Below are 25,697 nucleotides of genomic sequence, written 5' to 3'. Positions count from 1 at the left end.
AGCATCAGGACTGTCAAACCAGTTTTTACCCACCACTAATCAAACAAAGTTACTTTTCTACTCAAGTTTTTGCTCAATTTTATATACTGTGGTTCTCCAAATGAGCTGGAGAAGGAAATGGCAAACCACTCTAGTATTTTTGCCAAGAAAAACTCCAAATGGGCTCACAAAGAGTCAGCCATGACTGAAAATGACTGAACAGCAACAAAATGTTCCTATCTACAGAAGACAGGATGCTAATTGCATTAAGCCCTGGAGTAATACAAAGCCACCTCAGAGAAATTCACATGACATCAAAGAAATCAAGCTAATCCTCCACAAAGTGAAGGAAAAAACAAAGTGCATGAAAATTATATATATGTGTATACACACACACACACAGATACATACCTGGTTAGTGTGCTGGTAGAATTAGAACATCAAGTGTATGTCACGAACAAGCTTTGTGACAAATAATGATCTGGGAACTAAGGAGGATGAAATCCAGCTAAATTACATTTGGAAAACTAGTACTTTCAATGATCTTAAACTACCAGCCACTGCAAGTCTGTCAATTCAACAATTACCATGCAATGTTTTATTATCAGGGGTCAGCAAACTTTGGTCTGAAGGCCAAAACTGGCCCATGGATTGGTGTTTTTGCTTTGCTTTTTCTTCATCCAGCATCCAGCTAAAAATGGTTTTTCACATTTTTAAATCAATAAAACTTTATTTAAAATGTAAAAATGATTCTTAACTCATAGATAAAAACAGGTGGAAAAACAGATTTCTGCCTGCTGGACATAGTTTGCCAACCTCTATTCTATATGACTGTGGATCTCAGGAGAAGAAAAAATAAAAATAACTCAAAGGGCACAAGCACACCATGACATATTACCAATGACTATATATGAGCAATAAATGGTGTAAAAACCATCAAGGCTACATAACGACCAAAAAAGATTAACCTGTCACGTAGCAAGAATGAGAGGTTACAGATAGACAAGTAACTAGTATTTTCTTGGAACCAGCAAGGTACTAAAAGAACAAGAGGGAGTCCTCCAACAAGATTTCGTCACCACTCTGAGAACTATACAGGATAGAAAGTTTAGGGAATTTGTATTTTTTTTTTTTAGTGAGGCAACTGGGGTTAACTGACTTGCCCAAATCACACAGCTAGTATATGTTATGTGTTTGAGGCCAAATTTGAACTCAAGTCCTCCTGACTCCAGGGCCACCTAGCTGGCCCAATTTGTATTTTCAAAGAGAAAAAAAGGGTACTCAGATGAAATCACAACTCAATCAATGAGCAATTTCTTAAGAGTCTACTAACTGTCAGAGACTGTGCTATAAATTGAGAATACAAACACAGAGAATGAAACAACTCCTTCACTCAAACAGTCTATGTTGTATAGGGAGAGACAAATACATATACAATTATATACAAAATAAATACAAATAAATAGAAAAATAGTTAAGAGGAAAGGTGCAGTTGGGAGACATTCAGAAAGGTTTTTTGCAGAATGTGGTGTTTGAACTGTGGCTTGAAGGAAGAAAGAGAATCTATGAGGTGGAGGTAAGAAAGGAGTGAATTACAGAAATGGGCAATGGCTAGTATGAAGAACACTGAGAAGGTCAATTTGGTTGGATAGTTGAGTGTGGGAAGGGGAATTGTGCATAATGAGGTTGGAAAGATAGGTTGGGGGCAGGTAGTAAAGGATTTTAAAAGCCAGAGAGGAATTTATATTTTATCCTAGAGGATAACAAACACTAGAGTTTACTGAAGAGGAAAATAGTTATATAGTCATATCTTCTGATAAGCAAAGTAACACTGACATCTTTGTTGAGAGTGGACAGAATGGGGAAAAGGCTTAAAGCAGGGAGACCAAGTAGGAGAACATTTCAATAGTTCAGGCAAAAGGTGATGAGGCTACACAAAAGTCGTGACTCTAGAGGCAGAGAAGGGGTCAGATACAAGAAATGTTGTGGAGGTAGAAATGGCAAGGATATGTGGGATGAGGGGGAATAAGGAGTCAAAGATAAATGCCGAGGCTGTGAATCTGGGACACTAGAAGAACGGTGGTGTCTTTAATAAAAACATAAATCTGAAGGAAAAATAGTCCTCTCCTACCTTTCCAGTCAACACCTTACTCCCCAACACATACTCTCCTATCTGGTGACACTGGTTTCCTGGCTATCCAACAAGACCCTCCATCTCTCAGCTCTAGGCATTCTTTCTGGCTGTCCCTCATGCCTGAAATACTCCCCCTCCTCCACTGACCTCCTTTAAGTTCTAACTAAAATCCTATCTCCTACAGGAAGCCTTCCCCAACCACCCTTAGTTCTAGTGCCTTCCCTGTTAATTATTTCCTATCTATCCTGAATACAGCTTGCTTTGTTTGTTTGCATGTTCTCTCCCTATTAGATTGCAAGCTCTTTGAGGTCAGGAACTGTTTTTGCCTCTTTTCGTATCCCCAGTGCTCAGCACTGTGCCTGGCACATAGCAAGCATTTAATAAATGTTTACTCAATTGACATTTCATGTGAAACATCAGTTCTAATCTGGGTATGATGAATTTGAGACATCTCCAAGATATCCACTCTGAATGTCCAGTAGGCAGTTGATAATGCAGCACTAAAGTTCAGAGAGATTGACGGGACTGCATATCTGTGAATCACTTGCATAAAGATGATAATTAAAATCCATGTGGGCTATTGAGTTCATGACCAAAGGAGAGACAGTATAGACAGAAAAGACAACAGTGCCTAAGACAGAACTTTTGGAAACACCCACAGGGGAAATGATATAGATATGATCTAGCAAAGAAGACTAAAAAGGATTGGTCAGACAAGTTAGAAGTGAATGAGGACCAAACTGTCATGAAAACCCAGAGAAGAAAGAGTATCTGTGAGAAGAGGGTGATTAACAGTGCTAAATGCAGAACATAGGACAAGAAAGATTAGGACTTTAAAAAGACCATCAAATCTGGCAATTAAGAGATAGCTGGTAAATTTGGAGAAAGCAGTTTCATTGAGTGACAAGATCTGAAGCCAGCTTTAAAAGAGTTGAGGAGTGAAAGGTGAGAGTCACTAAGAGAAGACAGTGTTTTTCTCACAGTCTGGCTGGGAAAGCAAATAATCATAGAATGACAGGAGTAAAGTTTCTGAGTATGGAGGAGAATCAGGCATGTCTGAAAGAAATACAGAAGGAAAAGACAGGGAGAGGTTGAAGACCAAAGAAAGGTAAATGACTAGAAAGCAATCTGCTAGAGAAGATATGAGAAGGGAGGAGATGGGGCCAACGGCACATGTAGAGCGCTTGGCTCTGGCAAAAAGGGCCACTTCATTATCAGAGACAAAGGGAAAGGAAGAGAGAGTGGGTAATGATGCCAAGAGGTTCTGAACAGCTGCATGGTGTAGTAGATAATGAGTTAGTCTTTGAGTCAGTAAAACCTGACTTCAAACCTTGCCTTGGACATTGTGTGATCCTGAGCAAGTCTCTCTATTTAATGCAAATGTTTGTACAGACAAGGTCTGTACCTGGTAGATAGTCAGTTTCTTCATCTGCAAAGTGGAGAATAAGGAGGAGGAGGGTGTTAGAAGAAAAGATCTCTAAGGTACATTTTTGCTGTAGTTCTATGATCCTAAGACAAAGGAAGAAGATGAATGGTCCTCATGATGAATGGTCTCAATTTTCTTAGTCAAATAAAAGGTTCTCAATTTAGAGGGTGGGACAAGGGGAAGTACGGGAGCCTGGGGGGAGGGGAAGAACGTTTAGAATAGTTTTGTGGGGAGTGAAAAAGCCAATCAATTAAGGATCCATCGAAGTAAACATTCTATTTTAGAAGAACTCATTCTGATTTTCCCTTAGGTACAGAACTTGTTTAACTTCAATCTACATGTCTTATATGAAAGCTATCTTTTACCAAGGAAATATGTGAGTTGTGCCTGTAACACTAAACTATAAAATGAACTGAAGAATATAGGTGCATAGAAAAGTAATGTAAAAATATTTCAAAATCAAAATGAATTCTATCTCCCTGATTTTTTTATTACAATGCTTTCAAAATACTACACAATCCTCACAGAATTCTCATGAAATTAGGAGGCAAATTACAATTTGTTGTATTAATATGGTATACTGCAAACAAAGTTGGAAATGAAAAGATATTTTATTTATATTAAGTTAAAATATACCTAGTACATGGAGGAAAACAAAAACAGAAAAAAGCCATTGAGAATTAAACCCAGAATGTTCTATGTCTAAAGAAATCTATAGAACTGCCTATATGGCAGAATAAGGTTGAAAAAAATCTCAGATCACATAATACAAACTACTATAGTCCTAAAGAAATCCATTCTGACTCCTAAAATGATTTTTATACACCAATGAAGATGAATAGACTTGAATATTATCTTCTCTAATAGCCATTTAAAAGCATTATGTCCAAAAAGACAAGTCCTAAAAAATAAAACATACTTACACAATTTAAAATCATAGGTGTTAAGAACCATGTTTCATATATTATTAATTAGTATTATCATCAATAAATATTAAGTGCTTCCTAAATTTGTGGCATGATATTGTAACTAAACATATACAAACAAGTATAAAACAATCTCCTCCCTCTAAAGACCCACCATTAAGTTGGGGGGATATAAGATAATTTGGGGCAAATCAGGGATAAGTGACTTGCCCAGGGTTACCGTGCTAATAAGTGTCTGAGGCCAGATTTGAACTCAGGTCCACCTGTCTCCAAGGCAGGTGCTCTATCCACTTTGCCACCTAGCTGCCCTGATATCTGACAATTTTTTAAAAAGATAAATAACCCCTGAAGGATGGCTAAAAGTTCAATAAGCATGGTGACGGTTATGGGGTACCGCAGAGGGGAGGAATCAGGAAAGAAATAAGCATTTATACAGTACCCACTATGTACCAGGCACTGTGGCTAAGTGCTTTATAAATATTACCTCATTTGATCCCCACAATGAAGTAGGTACTGTTATTATCCCCATTTTACGCTGAGAAAACTGAAGCAAACAGTAATGGCTCAGGGTCACCTAGTGACCCAAGTTGCTGAGGCTGGATTTAAACTTGGGTCTTCCTGACTACAGGCCAGTGCTCTATCCGCTCTGCCATCTAGTACTAAACAAAAGGTGTGGTGTAAAACAAAGATACAGAGGCAGGTCTATATACATGATTTAGAGAAGATAATTTACAGAATTTAGAGAAGACAAGAGCAGACCAGCAGTTGGGTTAACATAGATCTTCACCCAGAGAGACTGAAAGGGATACATTAAAGGCTAGATGTTGAAGGCCTTGGAAGCCAGGCTATAGAATTTGTGCTTTATTCTACAGAAAACACAAAACATAAAAGTTTTTTTTATTCATTTGGTTTTGTTTTGGGGGGAGCTGTAGAAGGATATGATATAAACAAAAGTGTAATTTAGGTACACTGATCTGACCATAGTGCCTGATATAGACTGAAGCAGGAGAGAGAAAAGCCAGTTAAAAAGACTACTGCAATAGTACAGACCTGAAATGATAAGGATCTGAATCAAAGTAGATGCAGAAGGGATGGCTGTTATTATAAAGGAATCGAAAAACCTAAATTTCCCTACAATATTTTTACTGTAGTCAATCAATAGCTAAACTGTACCAAGGTTTTTTAAAGTCCTTTTTAGAAAGAATAAAAAGAGAATGGGTCCAGAAATATAGGAAATAAAAAGAGAATGGGTCCAGAAATATAGGAAACATTATTAAACAAACAAGAAGTAGAAGGAATTTAAGCTCGGCTAGGGAGAGGTCTAAGAGTGATGAACAACTGGTTCCAACTACAATAGAGAAAAAAGCAAATGACCAGTCATTTTGTTTTCATCTTCACAGAAGACTGAATAAAAAGGTTTCAACTGCAACAAAAGACAGATGTTAAATAAAAATAAAAAGCCAAACTTTCTGACTGCATGGCTAATTAAATGCTAGAATAGGTTACCAACATCAGGTAGAAAAACTTCATCCTTTAAAATCTGACTACCTGTAGTCTCTTAAGTATATTATGCAGCCCAGTGTTCAGAAAAACATGTAACTGGTCTATAGAGAGTGAAATGAGTAGAACCAAGAGAACACTGTATACTGTAATAGTTATGTGGATGCAAATGGTAGCCTAGGGGTTAAGAAGAATATTAAGAGTTGCTTTTCCAGTACTTTGTGAGGCCTCTCCTGAGGGGGAGTGCTTATTCTATAGCTCATCCTGTAACTTAAGAGCATCCTAAAAGTCCTTTTCCCCTTATCTTGAAATACCATAAAACTTCTCCTTAACCTGTACCAAAAGAATTGCTTTCATTTCTTCCATCCTATGCTCCCCCTGCCCCTAATCTTTAACCTGTGTCCCCCCTCCCTGTCCTTAAATCTTCAACCCACCATAAAACCCTAAAAACTTTCCCATCTTTAATCTTTAACCATCATAAGACCCTAAAAAATCTATAGACTGTATAGCTTTTTGTCTATATAAGCTTAGTACCCCAAATATCAGTACCTTTTGCTTAGCCCTGTAGCTATAGTAAAAGGTGCATGTAGCTTTTAAGTAATAAAGCTCCCAATGGCTAAAAGAGAACATTGTCTAAGTGAATTCTTTCACACTCAAACCACTCTCCCAAGTCTGACCTCAACAATAGCAATGCTGTTTTAAGAACAATTTTGAGCAACTACATATTTGTGTTTAATGGTGGCCATCTCTATAGGGAGCGGGGGGGGGGGGGGGGAGAGTAGAAAGAAAAAAAAAAGAAAAAAATTACATGATAACTTCATTATACATTTAAAAAGAATAGCAAGTTGTACATAACGGATTTGCAGTTTCATGTGCAATCATCCTTTTAATTATATTAAAACAAATTATGAAAATGCTTATTTTATTTCATAAATCAAAAATAATTTTTCAAAAGAAATTTAACAGCAATAAATGTGAAGTCTTACAAAAAAAATATGTAACTGGTTTAACAAGTCTTTGTGAAGAGAAACAAAGACTTAGAAAATAGCAATGCAAATAGATGAGTGCCATAATCTTAAAACAAAAATGAAATCTAGATGAGATTACTAAAACAGGCAATCTTGGGTTAGCTGATTTAGAATGACTGAGTCAAGCTCAAATAGAAATGGTCAGCTAGCATAAAGCTAGCATACTGACTTAGAAAACCACAAATTAACATTATCTATGTTGCACAGTATTTTTCTTTTGTTAAACCTTTCCCAATTACATTTTAATCAGGTTTAAGTAGCACTGAGAAGTTTTGCAGGCCAGGAAGTTCTAAAGCCCTGGTTTAGAACTTCAGTTTATTAAGGACCCTTTGACAGAAGTCTTCAAGATTCCCTCCCAATTTTATCAACAAAACAAATCAAAACATATTTATTGAATATGTAGCAATATGGTAGTCAGGGTAGTTGCTATAAAATAATTGTAATTCATATAAAGAAACTTCCATATAACTGAGTACATTACAAAGTACTGAAGTACATTACCAAAAAAAAAAAGCTTTTAGCCATTTTGTTAGCTTTTTTAAAAAGTACCACTGAATTAAAAATGTTTAATTTTCCCACTGCAAAAGAAAATAAATAAAATATTTAATGTTGTTTGTTCCAAATATACTTTTTTTGATAACTGATATTTTAAAAAAGGAATTACTGGACAAATATAATAACCAAGGAAGAAAAAAATAAAATAAAATGGATAATACACTTACCTGACTTCTCAAATAACATTTCAGTATAATTCATAATCTTTTCTTGATAACTAAAGGCCACTATTATAAATATCAATTATTATAATGTGTTCTAACAGTTTCTCTGTCTCCTTCCCATTCTCAAGTGTTTTCCACCTCTAAAAGATGTATTTTTTATTTTCTACTTCTATGTTGCTGTGAAACCAGACAATCAAGACCATAGGCTTTCAACAAATGCTCCTTGATGGAGTGACAAAGTTATCTACAGCAAATAGAAAAAGAAGTTCTGTATGAGCTTCTCTCCTCTAAGTATTACATGATATCTATTTTGGTCACTTAAAGACTGTTTTTTGCTAACTTCCTGTTTTCAGCTATGGTACAGGTAGATAACATTTCTAGGTAACTGATTTTTGGATAAGTAAGATATTCCTTTCAATGACTCTATAATAAGGTATTTGAGCCATCTTGAAATCACTTAAATATTTCACTAATAATACTAAATTATGTAAAATATATAAAATTATGTAAAATAATCACTCACTTCATTTACTTCTGCTATTTCTCTCCTCTCTTCACTGGCAAAACGAAGTTGGCCAGAAGCACCACGGTCATCATTCTTTGAACCATCTTCTTCCACATAAGGAATGAGTTGCTAGAAAGATGGGGGAAAAAAGTTAAAATGTATAGAATACAAATAAAACCCAAAGTTTAGAATAATGTTGATATTCTGCAGCATGTAAAATAATATCACATTTATTTATAGCAATACATTTGTAAATTTCAGTTTAGTGATGGCTTCAAAGAAACTATGTTTTCATGAGTTTAAAAATATGAAGTTTTAAAAAAAATTATCATTTTAATAGGTTACTTCTAGGATCATAAAACTAGGGCTGGAAGAGAACTTGAGAGGTCATCTAGTCCAATTCCTTCATTTTATAAATGAGGAAAACGAGGCCCAGAGGAGGTCAGGTGACTTGCCCAATGTCACACAGTGGTACAGAGATAGAATTAGAACCCAAATCTTGACTCTAAAGTCCAACACTCTTTCCACCAAAAACAACCTGTTTTGTTTTGTCAAGCTCTGTTAAAGACAACCTGAAGTTAAGTCTCTGTTGAGCTGAGTATAATTAAGTGGTAAGATTTTTAATTTAAGAGTTTAATTTAATTTTAAGAATTAGATTTTTCAAGAAAAGCACTAAATATTTTCGATAAATTTCACAACAGAATACATCTGAATATGAACTTAAAATTTCCATTATGATTTTTACAAATCTCCATTTAAACAAAATCAACTTGATTAATATGGTCACACCTAGCAGATACTAAGTAAATGCTTATTGAATTGAAAAAGAAAATCAGGACATTGAGAAATTTATTTCCCTACCTTTGGAAACAAAGGTGCAAATTGATATGAAAGAGCTACCAAAGTATCATATACTCAATGCAACTGAAATACACCTCTATTACTCAACTATATTATATATTTCAGCAACTACTTTGAAATGTAAAAAAGATAAAATACCCAAACCTCAAATCTGAATTAATATTATTAATAAAAATCTTGAGGAGGATAATAACTAATATTTGTATAGTACTTTGGAAAATTAAAAAAAATGTTCATGAAGGTCTGACATTTTTACATTTCTAAAACCATGTGTAATTCTATTGCCAAACAGTTAAGACTGTGGATAAAGTAGTGATTAAAAAATCACTAATAATCTAAAGACTTAAGAGCTAAAATTAGATTTGGCTCAGACTCAAAATTTAGAGCATCTTAAATTGCATACAGGTCATGTGATAGATAAGTTATTTGACTAATGGATCTCAACATTCTTAATTAGAAATAATTGCTTATTAATTTTTTTTAAATATACATATCCTACTGGCAACTACGTTAACATATATGTTAGTCTTCTTTAGATAAAGATTAAAATCAGCATAGTTCAGTTACTAAGACTGTACTGAAATAATAGACAGGGAGAAATAATTACTCCTATTGCCATTTTAGTCCAAGAAAAATGTCTTTCTGATTACTGCCCCCATACTGTACCACTAAAACTTACCTCTATCAGAATAGGATCCAATCCTGCACAGTTTTCATTGCATTTATCATAAACTAATCTTAGTTTCCGGAAAAGGATAGAGAGTTGACGGAGATGATCTTGAAGTTTAGATAACCTGTCCTGGTATGTTCCAGTGTGGTAAGTGACACCATTTGGTAACTAATTGATTAAACAAAAACAAAAATAACACAACAAACACTGAGTGCATTGAAAACACAAGACTTTTTCCTCAAAAAGGGCATTAAACAGAGCACTTTGACAATCAGTATATAGAATAAGAAGGCATGAAGGAATTACCATCTGCATCTGTGGAGGAAGTAGCCACCCAGAAGAAACTATGGCTCTGCTCCTACAACTAGGGAGATTTTCACTAGACCTTCTGCCTGACAGAAAACTTACATAGTTACAGCATATTTTAATTTCTGTAAATTAGCCCTAAAAGCAACTCATTTAATTGGCATGTACTATTGTTCTTAATGCATTTATTTAGTGCTGGAAGAATATAAAATTAAATATGGCTACTGCTCTCAAAGAACTTACAACTTAGAAATGCTGATATAAAACATCATCATGATGTCAACTCAGTGAGCTTCAAATGATATATATACATCTGTCATGAAGTATAAACTTGCAGTACCTAGGTAATACAACTATACATACACACACACACACCCCTTCTGGGGCGGGGGGTGTTACCGAGTCTTCCTATCTCACAGAGGCTAGAAGTACAGTGGCCACTCATGTGCCTGTACCTACTGTTAGTCAGCATTGGAAGCTGTGACCTCCACCTCTGACTTGAGCTGTTTTGTTCTCCTCAGGCATCCTGGTGGTCTTCCAATGCTGAGGGACCCCTTATATTGGTGTTGGTCTTGCTGAGGATACTTATTTGGCTTTACCACTCTTGTGGCTCAGAATTTCCAAACTCAAGATCCACTATCCTTGGCATGGGACTATAGGCATGCACCAGCACACCCGGAAGTACAATGATATTCTAAAATCAACTGTACTGGATTTTGTGATTTCTGAAGTAAATCAAAGCTTGAAAAAGTAATACTTTAACATTACACAGAGTTCTCCATATACATGCAGCTGTTCTACACAGTTAAGAATTAAAACTGGAAATGCTGAAAAATACTTCGCTCTGACTACTTAAAAAGCTAAATAATACACAGCTAAAAATACTAATTCACAAATATCTAGAAAAAATGATAAAACAATCAAAATGCTCAAGGAAGACAGTAAAATGTGGTTTTTACCTTAAAATTTTATGCTATTTTATTTTTAAAATACACCTTTCTAAGGAACTCTGCTCCTTAAAACTTAATATCAATTTTAAGTACCCATAAGTTATGCTATATATTTATCTTAAATTCCCATTTCCAGCAAAAGAAACAAAAGGAGAAATGAAACACAGATATAGACCTTAAATAAATGGAATTCTTACCATGAACAAAAAAGAAAAGGTATCTACATCTCAAAAATCAGAGGAATTAAAAAGAAAAAAAAACATTTCTCACCTCAAGTAACATAAGAAAATGTAATCACCAAAGCTATTTGGTAGTAGTTTTAAAAGATGAAAGCAGATAAATGCAACAGACTAGATAATCAAGATACAGAAACTAGGGGCAGCTAGGTGGCTCAGTGGATAGAGCACTGGCCCTGGAATCAGGAGGACCTGAGTTCAAATCTAGCCTCAGACACATAACACTTACTAGCTGTATGACCCTGGGCAAGTTACTTAACCCCACTGCCTAGCCCCCTCTCCCCCCAAAAAAGAATCAGAAACTAAATAATCCAGTATTCAATAAGTCTGATAACAGAATACGTGGAGAAAAACTCCTTATGTGCCAAGAACTGCCAGGTAAACTGGAATTCAGGTTGGGAAGAAAAAACTAAGCAACTATTACATTAAGTTGCAAATGGTTACAGCAAATGGATGTCAATATCATTAGCAACTATGACCACGAGAATTATTAACTAAATAAATGCTAGCAGAGATCTCAAAAATAAAACAGACATGAAATTCAAAGCTTCTGCATGTGTAAAATAAATGCAATTAGGATAAAGAAGGAAAACGTCAATTAGAAAAAAAGTATCAAGTTTCTTATACAAAGGTCTAATATTCTATAGATTATTCGACAATCAATCAAGAGACATTTATTACATTCCTCTTACGTACCACAGAGGATACAAGAAAAAAAATGAAATAATCCCTACTTTCAAGGTGCTGACAGATTCTATTGAGGGGAAAAACATGTACATATATAAGCATATATAGAACTTACATACAAATACAAGGAAATGGTGAGAGAGAAAAATTAAGACAAATACATATACGATCAAGAACATGCTCAAATGTAGTGGTTCTCAAATTTTTGGGCCTCAGGACCCCTTTACTTTTTTTTTTTTCACACCTTTGTTTGTTCATGATCCCAGCCAACTGACTTGAATTTTAAACTTTTTGTTAAGGTAGGGATCTGCTTCCAGTGTGGAGAATGTACTGTCCCAAGCTTCGGGGGTTTTGTGCCACTGTTTCCAGAGATACTTCTAGGGAGCTGTAAATTTTCAGTTCTTCCACGGTAGTGTGATAAAGGGAGAGGTGTTTACTCCTTTCCTGGTCTGTGCTCTGGTCCATGAGTGACCACAAGTACTCTTTTCTGCCTTGGAACTGTGAGGATTTCCTCTCTATTACACCATTACAAACTCCACCACACCAGCACTCCTCCGCGACCCAGGACTGCCACCCAGAACTGTGGCCCAGATCTAAGCAGGGCAAAGCAAGAGATTCTTGCCTCAGCACTGGCAAAGAGATCCCTGCAATTCCCCTCTGATTAGCCACTGGATTCCCCCTCAGTCTGTGGGCCTGAAGCTCAGGAAGCAGCCTGTGCCCTGGGGCTGCACTTCCCTTCACATCACAGTCAGACTTTTCTCACTGACCTTCTAAGTTGTTTCTGGCATTTGTGGGTTGAGAAGTCTGGAAACTGTCACAGCTGCCAGTAATTCAGTCCTCTGAGGACTGCTCCAGGTTCACTGAGGCCTGGTCTAGCACCCTTTTACTTTCAAAATTTATTGAGAACCCCTTTCCCTAGAGGTTTTATGTATATAATACTAGAAAAGTAAATGTCTAAGTATTATTATGAAAATGGTCCTGACCTTGTAGAGTTTCCCAAAAAGTCTTCAGGGCCCAGAGAGGTCCCAAGACTACGCTTCGAGAACTACACTATTCAGTGAGTAAGTGATCAAAGGACATGAAAAAAACAGTTCATGGACAGTTCTCAAAAGAATTGCAAACTACAAACCACTGCAAGAAGACTGTTCCAAATCACTAGTAATAAAAGAAACTCAAATTTTAAAACAATGACAACCACCAAGAGGCTTCACCTCATATCCAGCAAAAAATAAAAATAATTTTGATGGAAGAGAGGCTCACTCCCATCCCGCTGGTAAAGCTGTGAATTAGCTTAACCAGTCTTTAAAAACAAATAAATAAATGGATGAATGAATGAATGTCATTGATTTTCTTATTGCTTATATTTCTCAATGTATTTCCCTCTCTGGTTGTTCTTTCCTCTCTTAAGAAAAAGAGTAAAAGAAAAACAAAACCATTAACAAAACTAAACAACACATGAAAAGGTCTGACATACATGCAATATTCAGTATGCATGGTCTCCCACCTCAGCAAAGAAGCAAGGAGAGGTGTCTTTTTATCTCTTCTCTGGGGCCAAACTTGATCATTACAATCTCACAGCATTCAGTTTTAACTTCTATTAATGTTCTTTACATTTGTATTGTTCTAGTCACAGTGTATGAGGCAGCTAGATTGCTCAGTGGATAGAGGCACTGGACCCACAGTGAAGAACACCACAGTTCAAATCCGACTCCAGACACTCACTAGCTGTGTGACCCTGGGCAAGTCATTTAACCTTTGTTAAATGTTAAATCCACTGGAGAAGTAAATGGCAAGCCACTATCTTTGTCAAGAAAATCCCATAAGGGATCCTGGAGAGTCAGACATGACTGAACAACAAAGTCATAGTGTATATTGTTTTCCTGGACCTACTTACATCTTTATATTTATCCTTTTGTAGGGCAGAATATTCCATTATATTCATGTATGACAATTTGTTTAGCCATTCCTCATAATTATCTACTTTGTTTCCAATTCTTTGCTACCACAAAAAAAGTGCTGCTATATTTTGGTATATGATGAGACTCTTTTTATTCCTGACCTCCTTGGGATAGATGCCTAACATGGAATATCTGGGTCAAAGGACATGGACATTTTAGTCACTTCCACAGCACAATTCTGGATGACTTTACAGTGTGATTGGACAAATTTACTGCTCTATCAACAGCACATTAGGGTGTCGCCCTTTCCATAACCTCTCAAATATTATCTATTCTTACCTTGTATTATCTTTCCCAATATGCTGGAGCTAGAGTGAAATGGTGATTTTTAAAATCTGAATTTCACTTAGTAATGCATCAGACCAACTGGAAGAATACACACACACACACACAAAATGTTAATTCCCTATTACCCTGTATATCAGATTCTTATCACAGATATCTGATGCAAAAAAAAAAAATTTCCCAAAGATATTACTTTCTCACACTGACAGCATCAGTATTCAACGCTTTTCAATTTTATATAACTATAATTGTCTGTATTATCTTTTCTGGTTGACTACATCCCTGGCTTAATTAAGAAGATATCCTCTAGTCTAGCGTCTAGCCACAGCTATGAAAGATATCTCATCTGGTTGTCTTTTTAATTTTATATAGTATGATCTTTAATATGCAGGTCACATTTCAAGTTTATTACAGCATGGGGTATACAACTTTGGCTTCAAACTAATTTCTGCCAAAAGTCTTTCCAATTTTCCCAACAGTTCTTTTCAAATAGGGAGTGCTTCTCCCAAATACATTATGTTCTTAAATTAATCAAACACTGGGTTGCTGAATTCATTTGTTTCTCAACCATCATTATCTAGGTTGGTCCATTAATTTACTTTTCTTCTTCTAAAGGAATAGCACCACTTCCGGGAGCCAACATGGCGCAGTAAAAAGGTAGTTGCTCTCACTCTCTCCTATCAACCTCTGAAAACCCAGAAAAAAAACCCTGGAACAGCTGAACTAGAAGAAAGACAGGGAACAGCAGTGCAGCAGCCCAGTAAACGGGTCTCCTAGTGCCTCAGTAAAAATAAGGAGGCAGAACTACAAGGGCCCAGGCAGATAAGTACCCTGCAGCATTCATCTGAAAAGCTGAAGAAAACAACCTAAAGACCCTAGCCTTGCTGATCCAGCCCAAACCAGGTAGCTCTCAGAACCTCCAACTGTCACCAGGAAAAATCCTGAAGCCCAGGTGGTAGAGCAGGCAAACACCAACACCTGGACCTCCAAGTGCCTCAGTGAGGGCAGGGGGAACCGGTGGAAACCAAATCAGAAAACCACCAGGTGCCTCGGCACTCTACTGCAAAGGAATCTCCCAGTGCATTAGCAGAAACAAGGGGGACAACACTGCAGAGGGCCCCAGCATAAACACCTGCAGCACCCATCTAAAGCTGAAGAAAGCTAAAGGAAAGGAAAAGCAGGCAACCTAGAATTGCCTGAAAGTTCCAGCCTTGCTGATTCCAGCCCAACAAGAGGTAAGCTGCCAGAAACCTACAGCCTCCAATTGCCAACATAAGAGGCCCCACACAAAGCCAGTGACCAAGACCTAGGCTCCCAACACAAGAAGCTTGGGTCAGTGCCCTCTGTTCCCCAGCAGGAGAGCTCAATCTCTTTAAAGGCCAGGGAATAAAGAAACCATGAGTAAAAAGAAACGTACCATAGATTCATATTATGAGAAGAGTGAAGATCAAGACAGAAATTCTGAAGAGGACAACATTGTCAACAAACCCACATCTGCAACAACAAAAGGGAATATGAACTGGTCTGAAGCCCAAAAAGCCTTCTTAGAAGAGCTCAAGAAGGATTTTAATAGTCAAATGAGAGAGGTAGAAGAGTCCTTCAAAAATACAATTGGCCAATTGGAAAAAAAATACACTGAAGAAAACAAGTCCCTAAAAAACACAATTGGCCAATTGAAGAAGGAAGTACAAAAACTAACAGAAGAAAACAATCTGTTAAAAACTAGAATTGGACAAATGGAAACTAATGTCTCTATGAGAGAGCAAGAATCAGTCAAACAGAAACAAAAAAATGAAAAAATAGATGAAAATGTAAAATACCTCATGGTAAAACAACCGACCTGGAAAATCGATTCAGGAGAGACAATTTAAAAATTATTGGACTACCTGAAAATCATGATGAAAAAAAGAGCCTGGACAGTATCTTTCAGGAAATCATAAAGTAAAACTGCCCCTAGAACCAGAAGGGAAAATAACCATAGAAAGAATCCACGATCACCACCTGAAAGAGATCCCAAATTGACAATACCAAGGAATATAATAGCAAAATTCCAAAATTACCAGATGAAAGAGAAGGTGCTGCAAGCAGCCAGAAAGAAACAATTTAAATATCATGGAACCACAGTCAGGATTACACAGGACCTTGCAGCTTCTACATTAAAAGACCGCAGGGCATGGAACATCATATTCCCTAAGGCAAAGGAGCTTGGAATGCAGCCAAGGATCAATTACCCAGCAAAAATGAGCATCATTTTTCAAGGGAGGAGATGGATATTCAATGAAATAGGAGACTTCCAAACTTTCCTGATAAAAAGACCAGAGCTCAACAAAAAATTTGATCTTCAAGTACAGGACTCAAGAAGGACAAAAAGGTAAATGGGACAGAAAGATACAATATGTTGTTAATAAGGGGGGCTGTTTACCCCTACAAGGGAATATGACACTTGCAACCTTGAGAACTGTATTGTTATTACACCATGTTAAAGGAGTATACATAAAGAGGGTGGATATTAGTTGACTTTGATGTAATGAAAAAAAAATCTAATCAAGTGGGTTAAATGGATCCAAATAAGTGGATCAATCTGATCTTAGAAAATGTACTGAGAAAGGAGGAGGCAGACAAGGGTAAATTACATTACAGGAAAAGACACAAAATCCTATTACAGCAGAGGGAAAGAAGGGAGGGGGGAGCATTGTTTGAACCTTACTCTCATCAGATTTGGCTCAAGAAGGGCATAACATAATCAGTTAGGTATAGAAATCTAACTTGCCCTATAGGCAGTAGGAGGGAAAAGGGGAAAGAAAAGGGAGGGAAAAGAAAGGGGGGAAGAAGCAGTAAGAGTAAAGGGGAAGAAAAGGGAAAGGGATAATAAAAGGGAGGAGGGACTGAAGGAGGCAGTGGTCAAAAGCAAAACACTAGTGAAGGGGGAAAGGAAAAAGGAGAAAGAAAAGCATAAATGGGGGGAAAAGGATGGAGAAAAAGACACAGATAGTAATCATAACTGTGAATGTGAATGGGATGAACTCCCATAAAACAGAAATGGATTGCAGAATGGATTAAAAACCATAATCCTACAATATGTTGTTTACAGGAAACACATTTGAAAAAGAGTGACACATACAGGGTAAAGGTAAAAGGCTGGAGCAGAATATATTATGCTTCAGCTGAAGTAAAAAAAAAGCAATCCTGATCTCAGACAAAGCAAAAGCAAAAATAGATCTAATCAAAAGAGATAAGGAAGGAAACTACATCCTGCTAAAAGGCACCATAGACAATGAAGTAATATCATTACTAAACATATATGCACCAAATGGTATAGCATCCAAATTCTTAGAGGAGAAGTTCAGGGAGTTACAGGAAGAAATAGACAGCAAAACTATACTAGTGGGGTACCTCAACCTCCCACCCTTTGCACTAGATAAATCTAACCACAAAATAAACAAGAAAGAAGTTAAGGAGGTGAATAGAACATTAGAAAAGTTAGGTATGATAGACCTCTGGAGAAAACTGAATGGGGATAGAAAGGAATATACTTTTTTCTCAGCAGTACATGGCACATACACAAAAATTGACCATGTACTAGGGCATAAAAACCTCACAATCCAATGCAGAAAGGCAGAAATATTAAATGCATCCTTTTCAGATCATGATGCAATAAAAATTATATGTAATAAAGGGCCATGGAAAGATAGACTAAAAAATAATTGGAAACTAAATAATCTAATCCTAAAAAATGATTGGGTCAAACAACAAATCATAGAAACAATCAATAATTTCATTCAAGAGAATGACAATAATGAGACAACATACCAAAACTTATGGGATGCAGTGAAAGCAGTTCTTAGGGGAAGTTTTATATCTCTAAATGCTTACATAAATAAAATAGAAAAAGAGGAGATTAATGAATTGGGCATACAACTAAAAAAACTAGAAAAAGAACAAATTAAAAATCCTCAACTAAACACTAATTAGAAATATTGAAAACCAAAGGAAAAATTAATAAAATTGAAATTAAAAAACTATTGAACTAATAAATAAAACTAAGAGCTGGTTTTATGAAAAAACCAATAAAATAGATAAACCTTTGGTTAATTTAATTAAAAAAAGAAAGAAGAAAACCAAATTACTAGTATCAAGAATGAAAAGGGTGAAGCTACCACCAAGGAAGAGGAAATTAAAACAATAATTAGGAATTATTTTGCCCAACTATATGCCAACAAATTTGACAATCTTAGTGAAATGGATACATATTTACAAAAATATAAATTGCCCAGATTAACGAAGAGGAAGTAAAATACTTAAATAACCCCATCTCAGAAAAAGAAATTGAACAAGCCATTGATGAACTCCCTAGGAAAAAATCTCCAGGGCCAGATGGATTTACATGCGAATTCTATCAAACATTTAAAGAACAATTAATTCCAATACTATATAGACTATTTGGGAAAATAGGTGAAGAAGGAGTCTTACCAAATTCTTTTTATGATACAAATATGGTGTTGATACCTAAACCAGGAAGAGTCAAAATAGAGAAAGAAAATTATAGACCAATTTCTCTAATGAATATAGATGCAAAAATTTTAAACAAAATACTAGCAAATAGATTGCAGCAACTTATCACAAGAATAATACACTATGACCAGGTAGGATTTATACCAGGAATGCAGGGTTGGTTCAATATTAGGAAAACTATCAGCATAATTGAGCATATCAAAACCAAAACCAACAGAAACCACATGATCAACTCAATAGATGCAGAAAAAGCTTCTGACAAAATACAAAACCCATTCCTATTAAAAACACTATAAAGCATAGGCATAAATGGAATCTTCCTTAAAATAATAAACAGCATCTATCTAAAACCTTCAGCAAGCATTATATGTAATGGGACAGCTAGAAGCATTTCCAATAAGATCGGGGTGAAACAAGGATGTCCATTATCACCACTGTTATTCAATATTGTACTGGAAACTTAGCTTTAGCAATAAGAGAAGAAAAAGAAATTGAAGGCATAGAATAAAGAACTATCACTCTTTTGCAGATGACACGATGATATACTTAGAGAATCCTAGAGAATCAAGTAAAAAACTACTGGAAATAATAAACAACTTTAGCAAAGTTGCAGGCTATAAAATAAACCCACATAAATCATCAGCATTTCTATATATTACCAACAAAGCCCAACAGCAAGAGATAGAAAGAAAATCCCATTTAAACTTACTGTAGACATTATAAAATATTTAGGAGTCTACCTCCAAACAAACCCAGGAACTCTATGAACACAATTACAAAACACTTTTCACACAAATAAAATCAGATCTAAATAATTGGAAAAACATCAGTTGCTCATGGGTAGGCCAGCTAATATAATAAAAATGACAATCCTACCTAAGCTAATTTACTTATTCAGTGCCATACCAATCAAACTACCAAAAATTATTTTATAGAGTTAGAAAAAATAACAAGATTCATTTGGAAAACAAAAGGTCCAGAATATCAAAGGAACTAATGAAAAGAAATGCAGGGGAAGGTGGCCTAGCAATTCCAGATCTTAAATTGTATTATAAAGCAGCAATCATCAAAACTGCTTGGTACTGGCTAAGAAATAGGGAGGTGGATCAGTGGAATAGGTTAAATATGCAAGACACAGTAGTCAATGACTATAGTAATCTATTATTTGATAAACCCAAAGACCCCAGCTTCTGGGATAAGAACCCACTCTTTGAAAAAAACTGCTGGGAAAACTGGAAAAGAGTATGGCAGAAACTAGGCATAGACCCAAATCTCACACCATATACCAAAATAAAGTCAAAATGGGTTCATGACTTAGATATAAAGGCTGATACATATAAGTAAACTGGGAGAACAAGGAATAGTTTACCTATCAGATCTATGGAGAACAGAAGAATTCATGACCAAACAGGAGATAGAGAACATTATGAAAAGCAAAATGGATAATTTTGATTACATTAAATTGAAAAGTTTTTGCACAAACAAAGCCAATGCAACTAAGATTAGAAGGAAGGTAGAAAACTGGGAAAGAATTTTTACAACCAGTCTTTCTGATAAAGGCCTCATTTCTAAATATATAGAGAATTAAGACAAATTTATAAGAACACAAGCCATTCCCCAATTGATAAATGGTCAAAGGATATGACAGTTCTCAGATTAAGTTATAGATAAAAAAAATGTATATGAATCTCTATTATTGATTAGAGAAATGCAAATCAAAACAACTCTGAGGTACCACATCACACCTATCAGATTGGCCAACATGACAAAACAGGAAAATGATAAATGTTGGAGAAGATGTGGGAAAATTGGAACACTAATACATTGTTGGTGGAGTTGTGAAATGATCCAACCATTTTGGAGAACAATTTGGAACTATGCCCAAAGGGCTATAAAAATGTGCATACCCTTTGATCCAGCAATAGCACTTCTAGGGCTATATCCCAAAGAGATCATATAAATGGGAAAAGGACTCACATGTACAAAAATATTCATAAGCAGCTCTTTTTGTGGTGGCAAAGAATTGGAAATTGAGAGGATGCCCATCAATTGGGGAATGGCTGAGCAAGTTGTGGTATATGAATGTAATGGAATACTATTGTGCTATAAGAAATGATGAACAGGCTGACTTCAGAAAAACCTGGAAAGACTTGTACGGTCTGATGCTGAATGAAGTGAGCAGAACCAGGAGAACATTGTACCCAGTAACAGCCACGTTGTGCGATGACTAATATTGATGGACTTAACCCTTGTCAGCAGTACATGGATCTAAGACATCCCCAGAGGCCTCGTAATGGAAAATGCTATCCACATCCAAAGAAAGAACTATGGAAGTTGAATCGCTATCATTTTTTTTCTCTGCTGTTGAGTTTTGTTTCCTCTTTCCAATGGTTCTTCCTATTGGTTTTAATTTTTACTTACAACTTCACTAATGTGAAAATATGTGTAACAGGAATGTAAATGTGTAGCCTATATGAGATTGTGTGCTGTCTTGGGGAGGGTGGTGGGGAGGAAGGGGGAGAAAAATTTTAAACTCAAAAGCATATGGAAGTGATTGTTGATAAATCAAAATAAATTAACAAAATTTAAAAAAAATTAAGGAACAGCAAATAGTTTTGATGATTATTGTTTTACAGTAAAAACTGAGCTCTCTAAGTGCTATTTCCCTACATTCCTACTTTCAAGTTAACAAGCATTTATTAGGCATTAGCTATGTGTGCCAGGCACCTTACTAAGCAATGGGAATAAAAGGCAAAAAAAGGTCACTGCTCTCAAGGAGCCCACAGTGTAATTAGGGGCACAACATAAAATAACTATATATAAATGAGATATATAGACAGTATAAACTGGAAATAATCAGAGAGGGAAGACACTAGCATTAAGTGGGATTAGGAAAGCATTATTGTAGATAGTGAGATTTTTAGCTAGGGCTTGAAGGAAGCCTGGAAAGCCAGGAGACTGAGATGAGGGAGAGAATTATAGGTATGAGGAACATTCAGTGAAAACGCAGTCAGGAGTGTCACTGCAAAGAACATCAAGGGGGCCAGTGTCACTGAAGTGCTGAGTATACAAAGGAGATTAAGGTGTAAGAAGACTGGAAATGTAGGAACAGGCCAGGTAATGAATGATTTTAAAAGACTTTAAAAGCCAAACAGAGAGGGGTTTTTTGGTCATGGAAGTAAAAGGGAGTCACTGAAGTTAATTAAATAGGGGAGTGACAAGGTCAGGAAAATCAATTTGACAGCTGAATGAAGGACTAACTGGAGTGGCGAGTGACTTAGAAAAAGGGAGACCAAATAGCAAGCTATTTCAATAGTACAGACATGAGGTGATGAGGTTTTGCAACAGGATTGGAGAGGAGGTGGGGGGAGAGGAGAGGAGAATGAGAGTGAGTAGTTGAGAATGACAACTAAGCTGAGAGCCTAGGTGACTGGGACGATGGTGTTGCCCTTGACAGTAATAAGGAAATTAGGAAGAGGGTAGGGCTCAGGGGAAACTGAGTTCAATTTTGGACATGATGAGTTTAAAGTGTCTACAGAATATTGAATTTAAGATGCTTAGTTGGAAGATTCAAGACTAGAAGTCAGGAGACAGGTTAGGGCTGGATAAACAGATCTGAGAATGATCTGCCTAGAGATAACTGAATCCACGGGAAATGATGAGATCAATAAGCAAAATAGTATGTAGTGAGAAGAAAAGGCAGCATAAAGCCTTGGGGAACACAGTCCCCCACAGTTAGCAGGTGAGACCTGGATGAAGATTCAGTAGAGAGATCAGACAGGTAAGAGGAGAACCAAGAAAGAGCAGTATGAGTATCAAGAAAAGGGGGATCGGAAGTGTCAAAGGTTGAGAAGAAGAAATATGAGGACTGTTAAGAAAAGGCATTAGATTTTACAAGTAAGTGATCATTGGTAACTTTGGAGAGGGTTGTTTGTCCTTCAATTTCAAAGACAACTGATGACATCACAGGGTGATGTCTTGACTCATTTGTGAATTGGATTTAAGTGAGGCACAGTTGAACAAAGTTGTCAATCCCACTCAAAGTCCAATGGCAAGACAAAAGTCAAGATGGCTGGCGATGGCTCCAGATGCAGTGGATGACTTTGGCATCTTCAATATATGAGCAAGCTCTAAACGCTCCACGGTGCCTGCTTCAGCTTTGGAACAAATTGTTCTTATCCACCCATTCTGCTGGGGGAAGTCTTCATATGCTTGGGGAGATACCCCCTAACTCGCCAACAGGATTGAGGACTTCACTTACCCTCAATCTAGTTTAGCCCGTCTGCTGAGATGGTTTATCAGGGTGTGACTTGGAACCACAGGTGGTAACTGGAGGACAGGTGGACACCAAAGGCAGACGAGCAGCCCTAAAAAGGGCTTGGTAAGCTCTCACAGCAGAGGTGCTAGTCCTCCTTGAACAGAAAATATACCCTGTCATGAAGTAGCAAAGAAATGATAAATATTTGCAGGATAAACAAAAGTATTGGAAAGACTCTTGGAACTGAACTGGATGACAGACGGTAACAGACACAAGAAAATAAAAACAAAGCACGAGGAAAAATGAAATAAATGTCATTTGAAAGCTTTATGGATGAAACAAAATCTCAGATTTTAAAGTCTTTTAGTACGTGAAGTGCTTTGGTAATACATTAAATACTTAAATATTTACATAAACTTCAATACTAGTGTCAGTACCACAGGGAAATAACAAATAATACTACAACTAGAATCATTTCAACATTTCTTTTTCACTGTCCCCCAAGGCCAAAATGCTTTCCCTACTCCTCTCTGATTCCTGACTTCTCTGGTTTTCTTCAAATCTCAGATAAAAACCAACCTTCTGCAAGCCTTTCCTGGACTCCCTTCATGCCAGTGCTTCTGAGATTACCACCAATTTCCTCTGTATACATCCTACACGTACATAGTAGTTTGAATGTATTGCCTACTAGAGTGTGAGCTCCTGAAAGGGCAAGGACTTTGTCCCTCTCCCCTTTCTTCGTATTTCCAGCATTTAACCCAGTGCCTATCTCATAGTAAGTATTAGGTAGCTAAGTAGGTGGCTGAGGGCCTAGAGTGCTAGACCTGACCTCAAAAAGATCAGAGTTCAAATCCTGCTTCAGAAACTTAGTAGGTGTGTGACTCTGGGAATGTCATTTAAACCCTTTTCTGCCTCAGTTTCTCATCTGTACTGGCTGCACTACCTTGGGACTTCTCTGAATGACTTCTCCACCACCGCCTTTTGTTGTTATTCAGTCGTTTTTTTTTTTTTCAGTACTGACATGAGTCACTTCACACTCCACCTGAGGTATTGCTGCCAAAGACACTGGAGTGGTTTGCCACCTCCTTCTCCAGATCATTTTACTGATGAGGAAACTGAGGCAAACAAGGGTAAGTGACTTGCCTAGGGTCACACAACTAGTAAGTGTCTGAGGCTGCAGTGGAACTCATGTCTCCTTGACTCCAGGCCTGGTGTTCGATCCACCTAGCCATCATCCCAGGAAGCTCATTACTGGGATAAACTCATCATTTGGTACCCTCTGCCTCTCTGATTGTAGAGTGGGTCCATCAATTACAAACTTCCATCAGACCAGGTATCCCCTCACTTCTCACCTGGCCACACTCCTTGTAACTTGACGACTGCCTTTTCCACCATGACCCCGGGTTTGTCTTCTCCCATTAGATTTTAAGATCCTTGAAGGCGGGGGTCTTTTTTCCCCCCATATTTGCACCCCCAGTGCTTTTAGCACAGTGCCTGGAACACAGCAGGTACTTAATAAATGTTTATTTAATAAATGTTGACCAGAGTAATAGACTAGAGTTGTCAAAATGTGTACCTCCTGCCTGGCGCTTTGCAAACCTTAAAGCGCTACGTAAACGCTAGTTTTCATGTAATATCAATGAATGCTCGCTGATTCGGTGGACGGATGACTGACTGAGGCCGGTCCCCCGGGGACCACACCAGGGGATCCTTCCCCGCCCTCCCTCACCTGCATGTTCCGGAGCAGCTGGAAGATCTCCATGGTGCGATACACGATGTCCTGCACGGTTTCCTGGCCAATCCGGCAGAGGGACGCGGTGTTCACCTCGCGTGCAGCCTGGGCCTGGGGTCCCGTAAAGGCCCCGGGCGGCATCCCGGCCCCGGCCAGCGGCGGGGTGGACATGCTGGGCCCAGCGGACCCGGCCGCGGAGGGGAAGGACGGAAAGCGGCGGGGCTCACGCCTCGCCGTGCCGCGGTGAGGAACGCTTCGCTTTATTAAACCGTGGCCGGCCGGGCGCCGGGGAGCGGCCCAGCCTGAGGGCCTGCCTTCCCTAAATGCTGTTCGTTTGGGGCGCGGGACAAAGCTGCGGGGGTACGCACGCTGGGCTAAAAGTACTAGAGGGCGGGAGAGCTGAAAGCAGCCCGGGACCAACTTCAAAACAGTCGCCTCGGCTTCCGCTTCTCAGGGACGCTAACGTCCTCGTGACGTCATCGCGCCGCAACCCGCGGCCAACGTCACACGTGAGTAAAGAGAAACTGAGGTGGAACCTGATAACGGATGCTGAGCTAGGCGTCTGTGGAGGGCGGGTGTGGGTGGCTGCCTGGGCTCCGCTTCGGGGCTGGCTGTAGTGGGAGCCTTGGGGAACCGGTCCCTGGGAGAAGGAACGAATCGATGAGCATTTAATCAGCGCTTACTGTGTGCAACAGAGAAGGCGATAGGAAAAGTTCAGGAAATTGAAGAACACAAGAATCCAGATAAGAACTTGGGTGTTTTTGACTCCAGCCTGGGCACTCGATCCATTGTGCTGCCCACCTGGCCTCCCTCTACAGAGTCAAAAAGTCACTCAAAATCATCATAGGTACCACTGTTCTCACTATCATCTGAGGGCTCAAATTCTAGTCCTGTATTCAGGGACTAAGTCACGCTTCCTAAAGATCCCAAGGTGCTGCTGTCAAGATGGTGGTTAGAGTGGGGGAGGGACACTAAATGAGACCAGGCATGATGGTACAGTAGAAAGAGAACTGGCTATGAAGCCC

General features: G+C 37.7%; 1 protein-coding gene across 1 annotated transcript in view; it reads right to left on the bottom strand.

Annotated features, from left to right (window-relative positions):
• MED30 (mediator complex subunit 30) overlaps positions 1-25,144 on the bottom strand; it is a 40,433-nt gene extending 15,289 nt beyond the window's left edge. Inside the window, exons 1-3 of the mRNA XM_020975546.2 lie at positions 24,670-25,144; positions 9,758-9,916; positions 8,236-8,346 (exon numbers count right to left, since the gene is read on the bottom strand). Of these exons, the coding sequence (XP_020831205.1) occupies positions 8,236-8,346; positions 9,758-9,916; positions 24,670-24,843 (444 nt within the window). The 5' untranslated portion in view covers positions 24,844-25,144. The remainder of the gene's footprint in view (positions 1-8,235; positions 8,347-9,757; positions 9,917-24,669) is intronic.
• Between the last annotated feature and the right edge of the window lie 553 nt (positions 25,145-25,697).

Source organism: Phascolarctos cinereus, unplaced genomic scaffold, assembly GCF_003287225.1.
Source record: "Phascolarctos cinereus isolate Bilbo 61053 unplaced genomic scaffold, phaCin_HiC Scaffold_4;HRSCAF=312, whole genome shotgun sequence".
Lineage (NCBI taxonomy): Eukaryota > Metazoa > Chordata > Mammalia > Diprotodontia > Phascolarctidae > Phascolarctos > Phascolarctos cinereus.
This window is presented reverse-complemented; position numbering and strand designations above follow the sequence as displayed.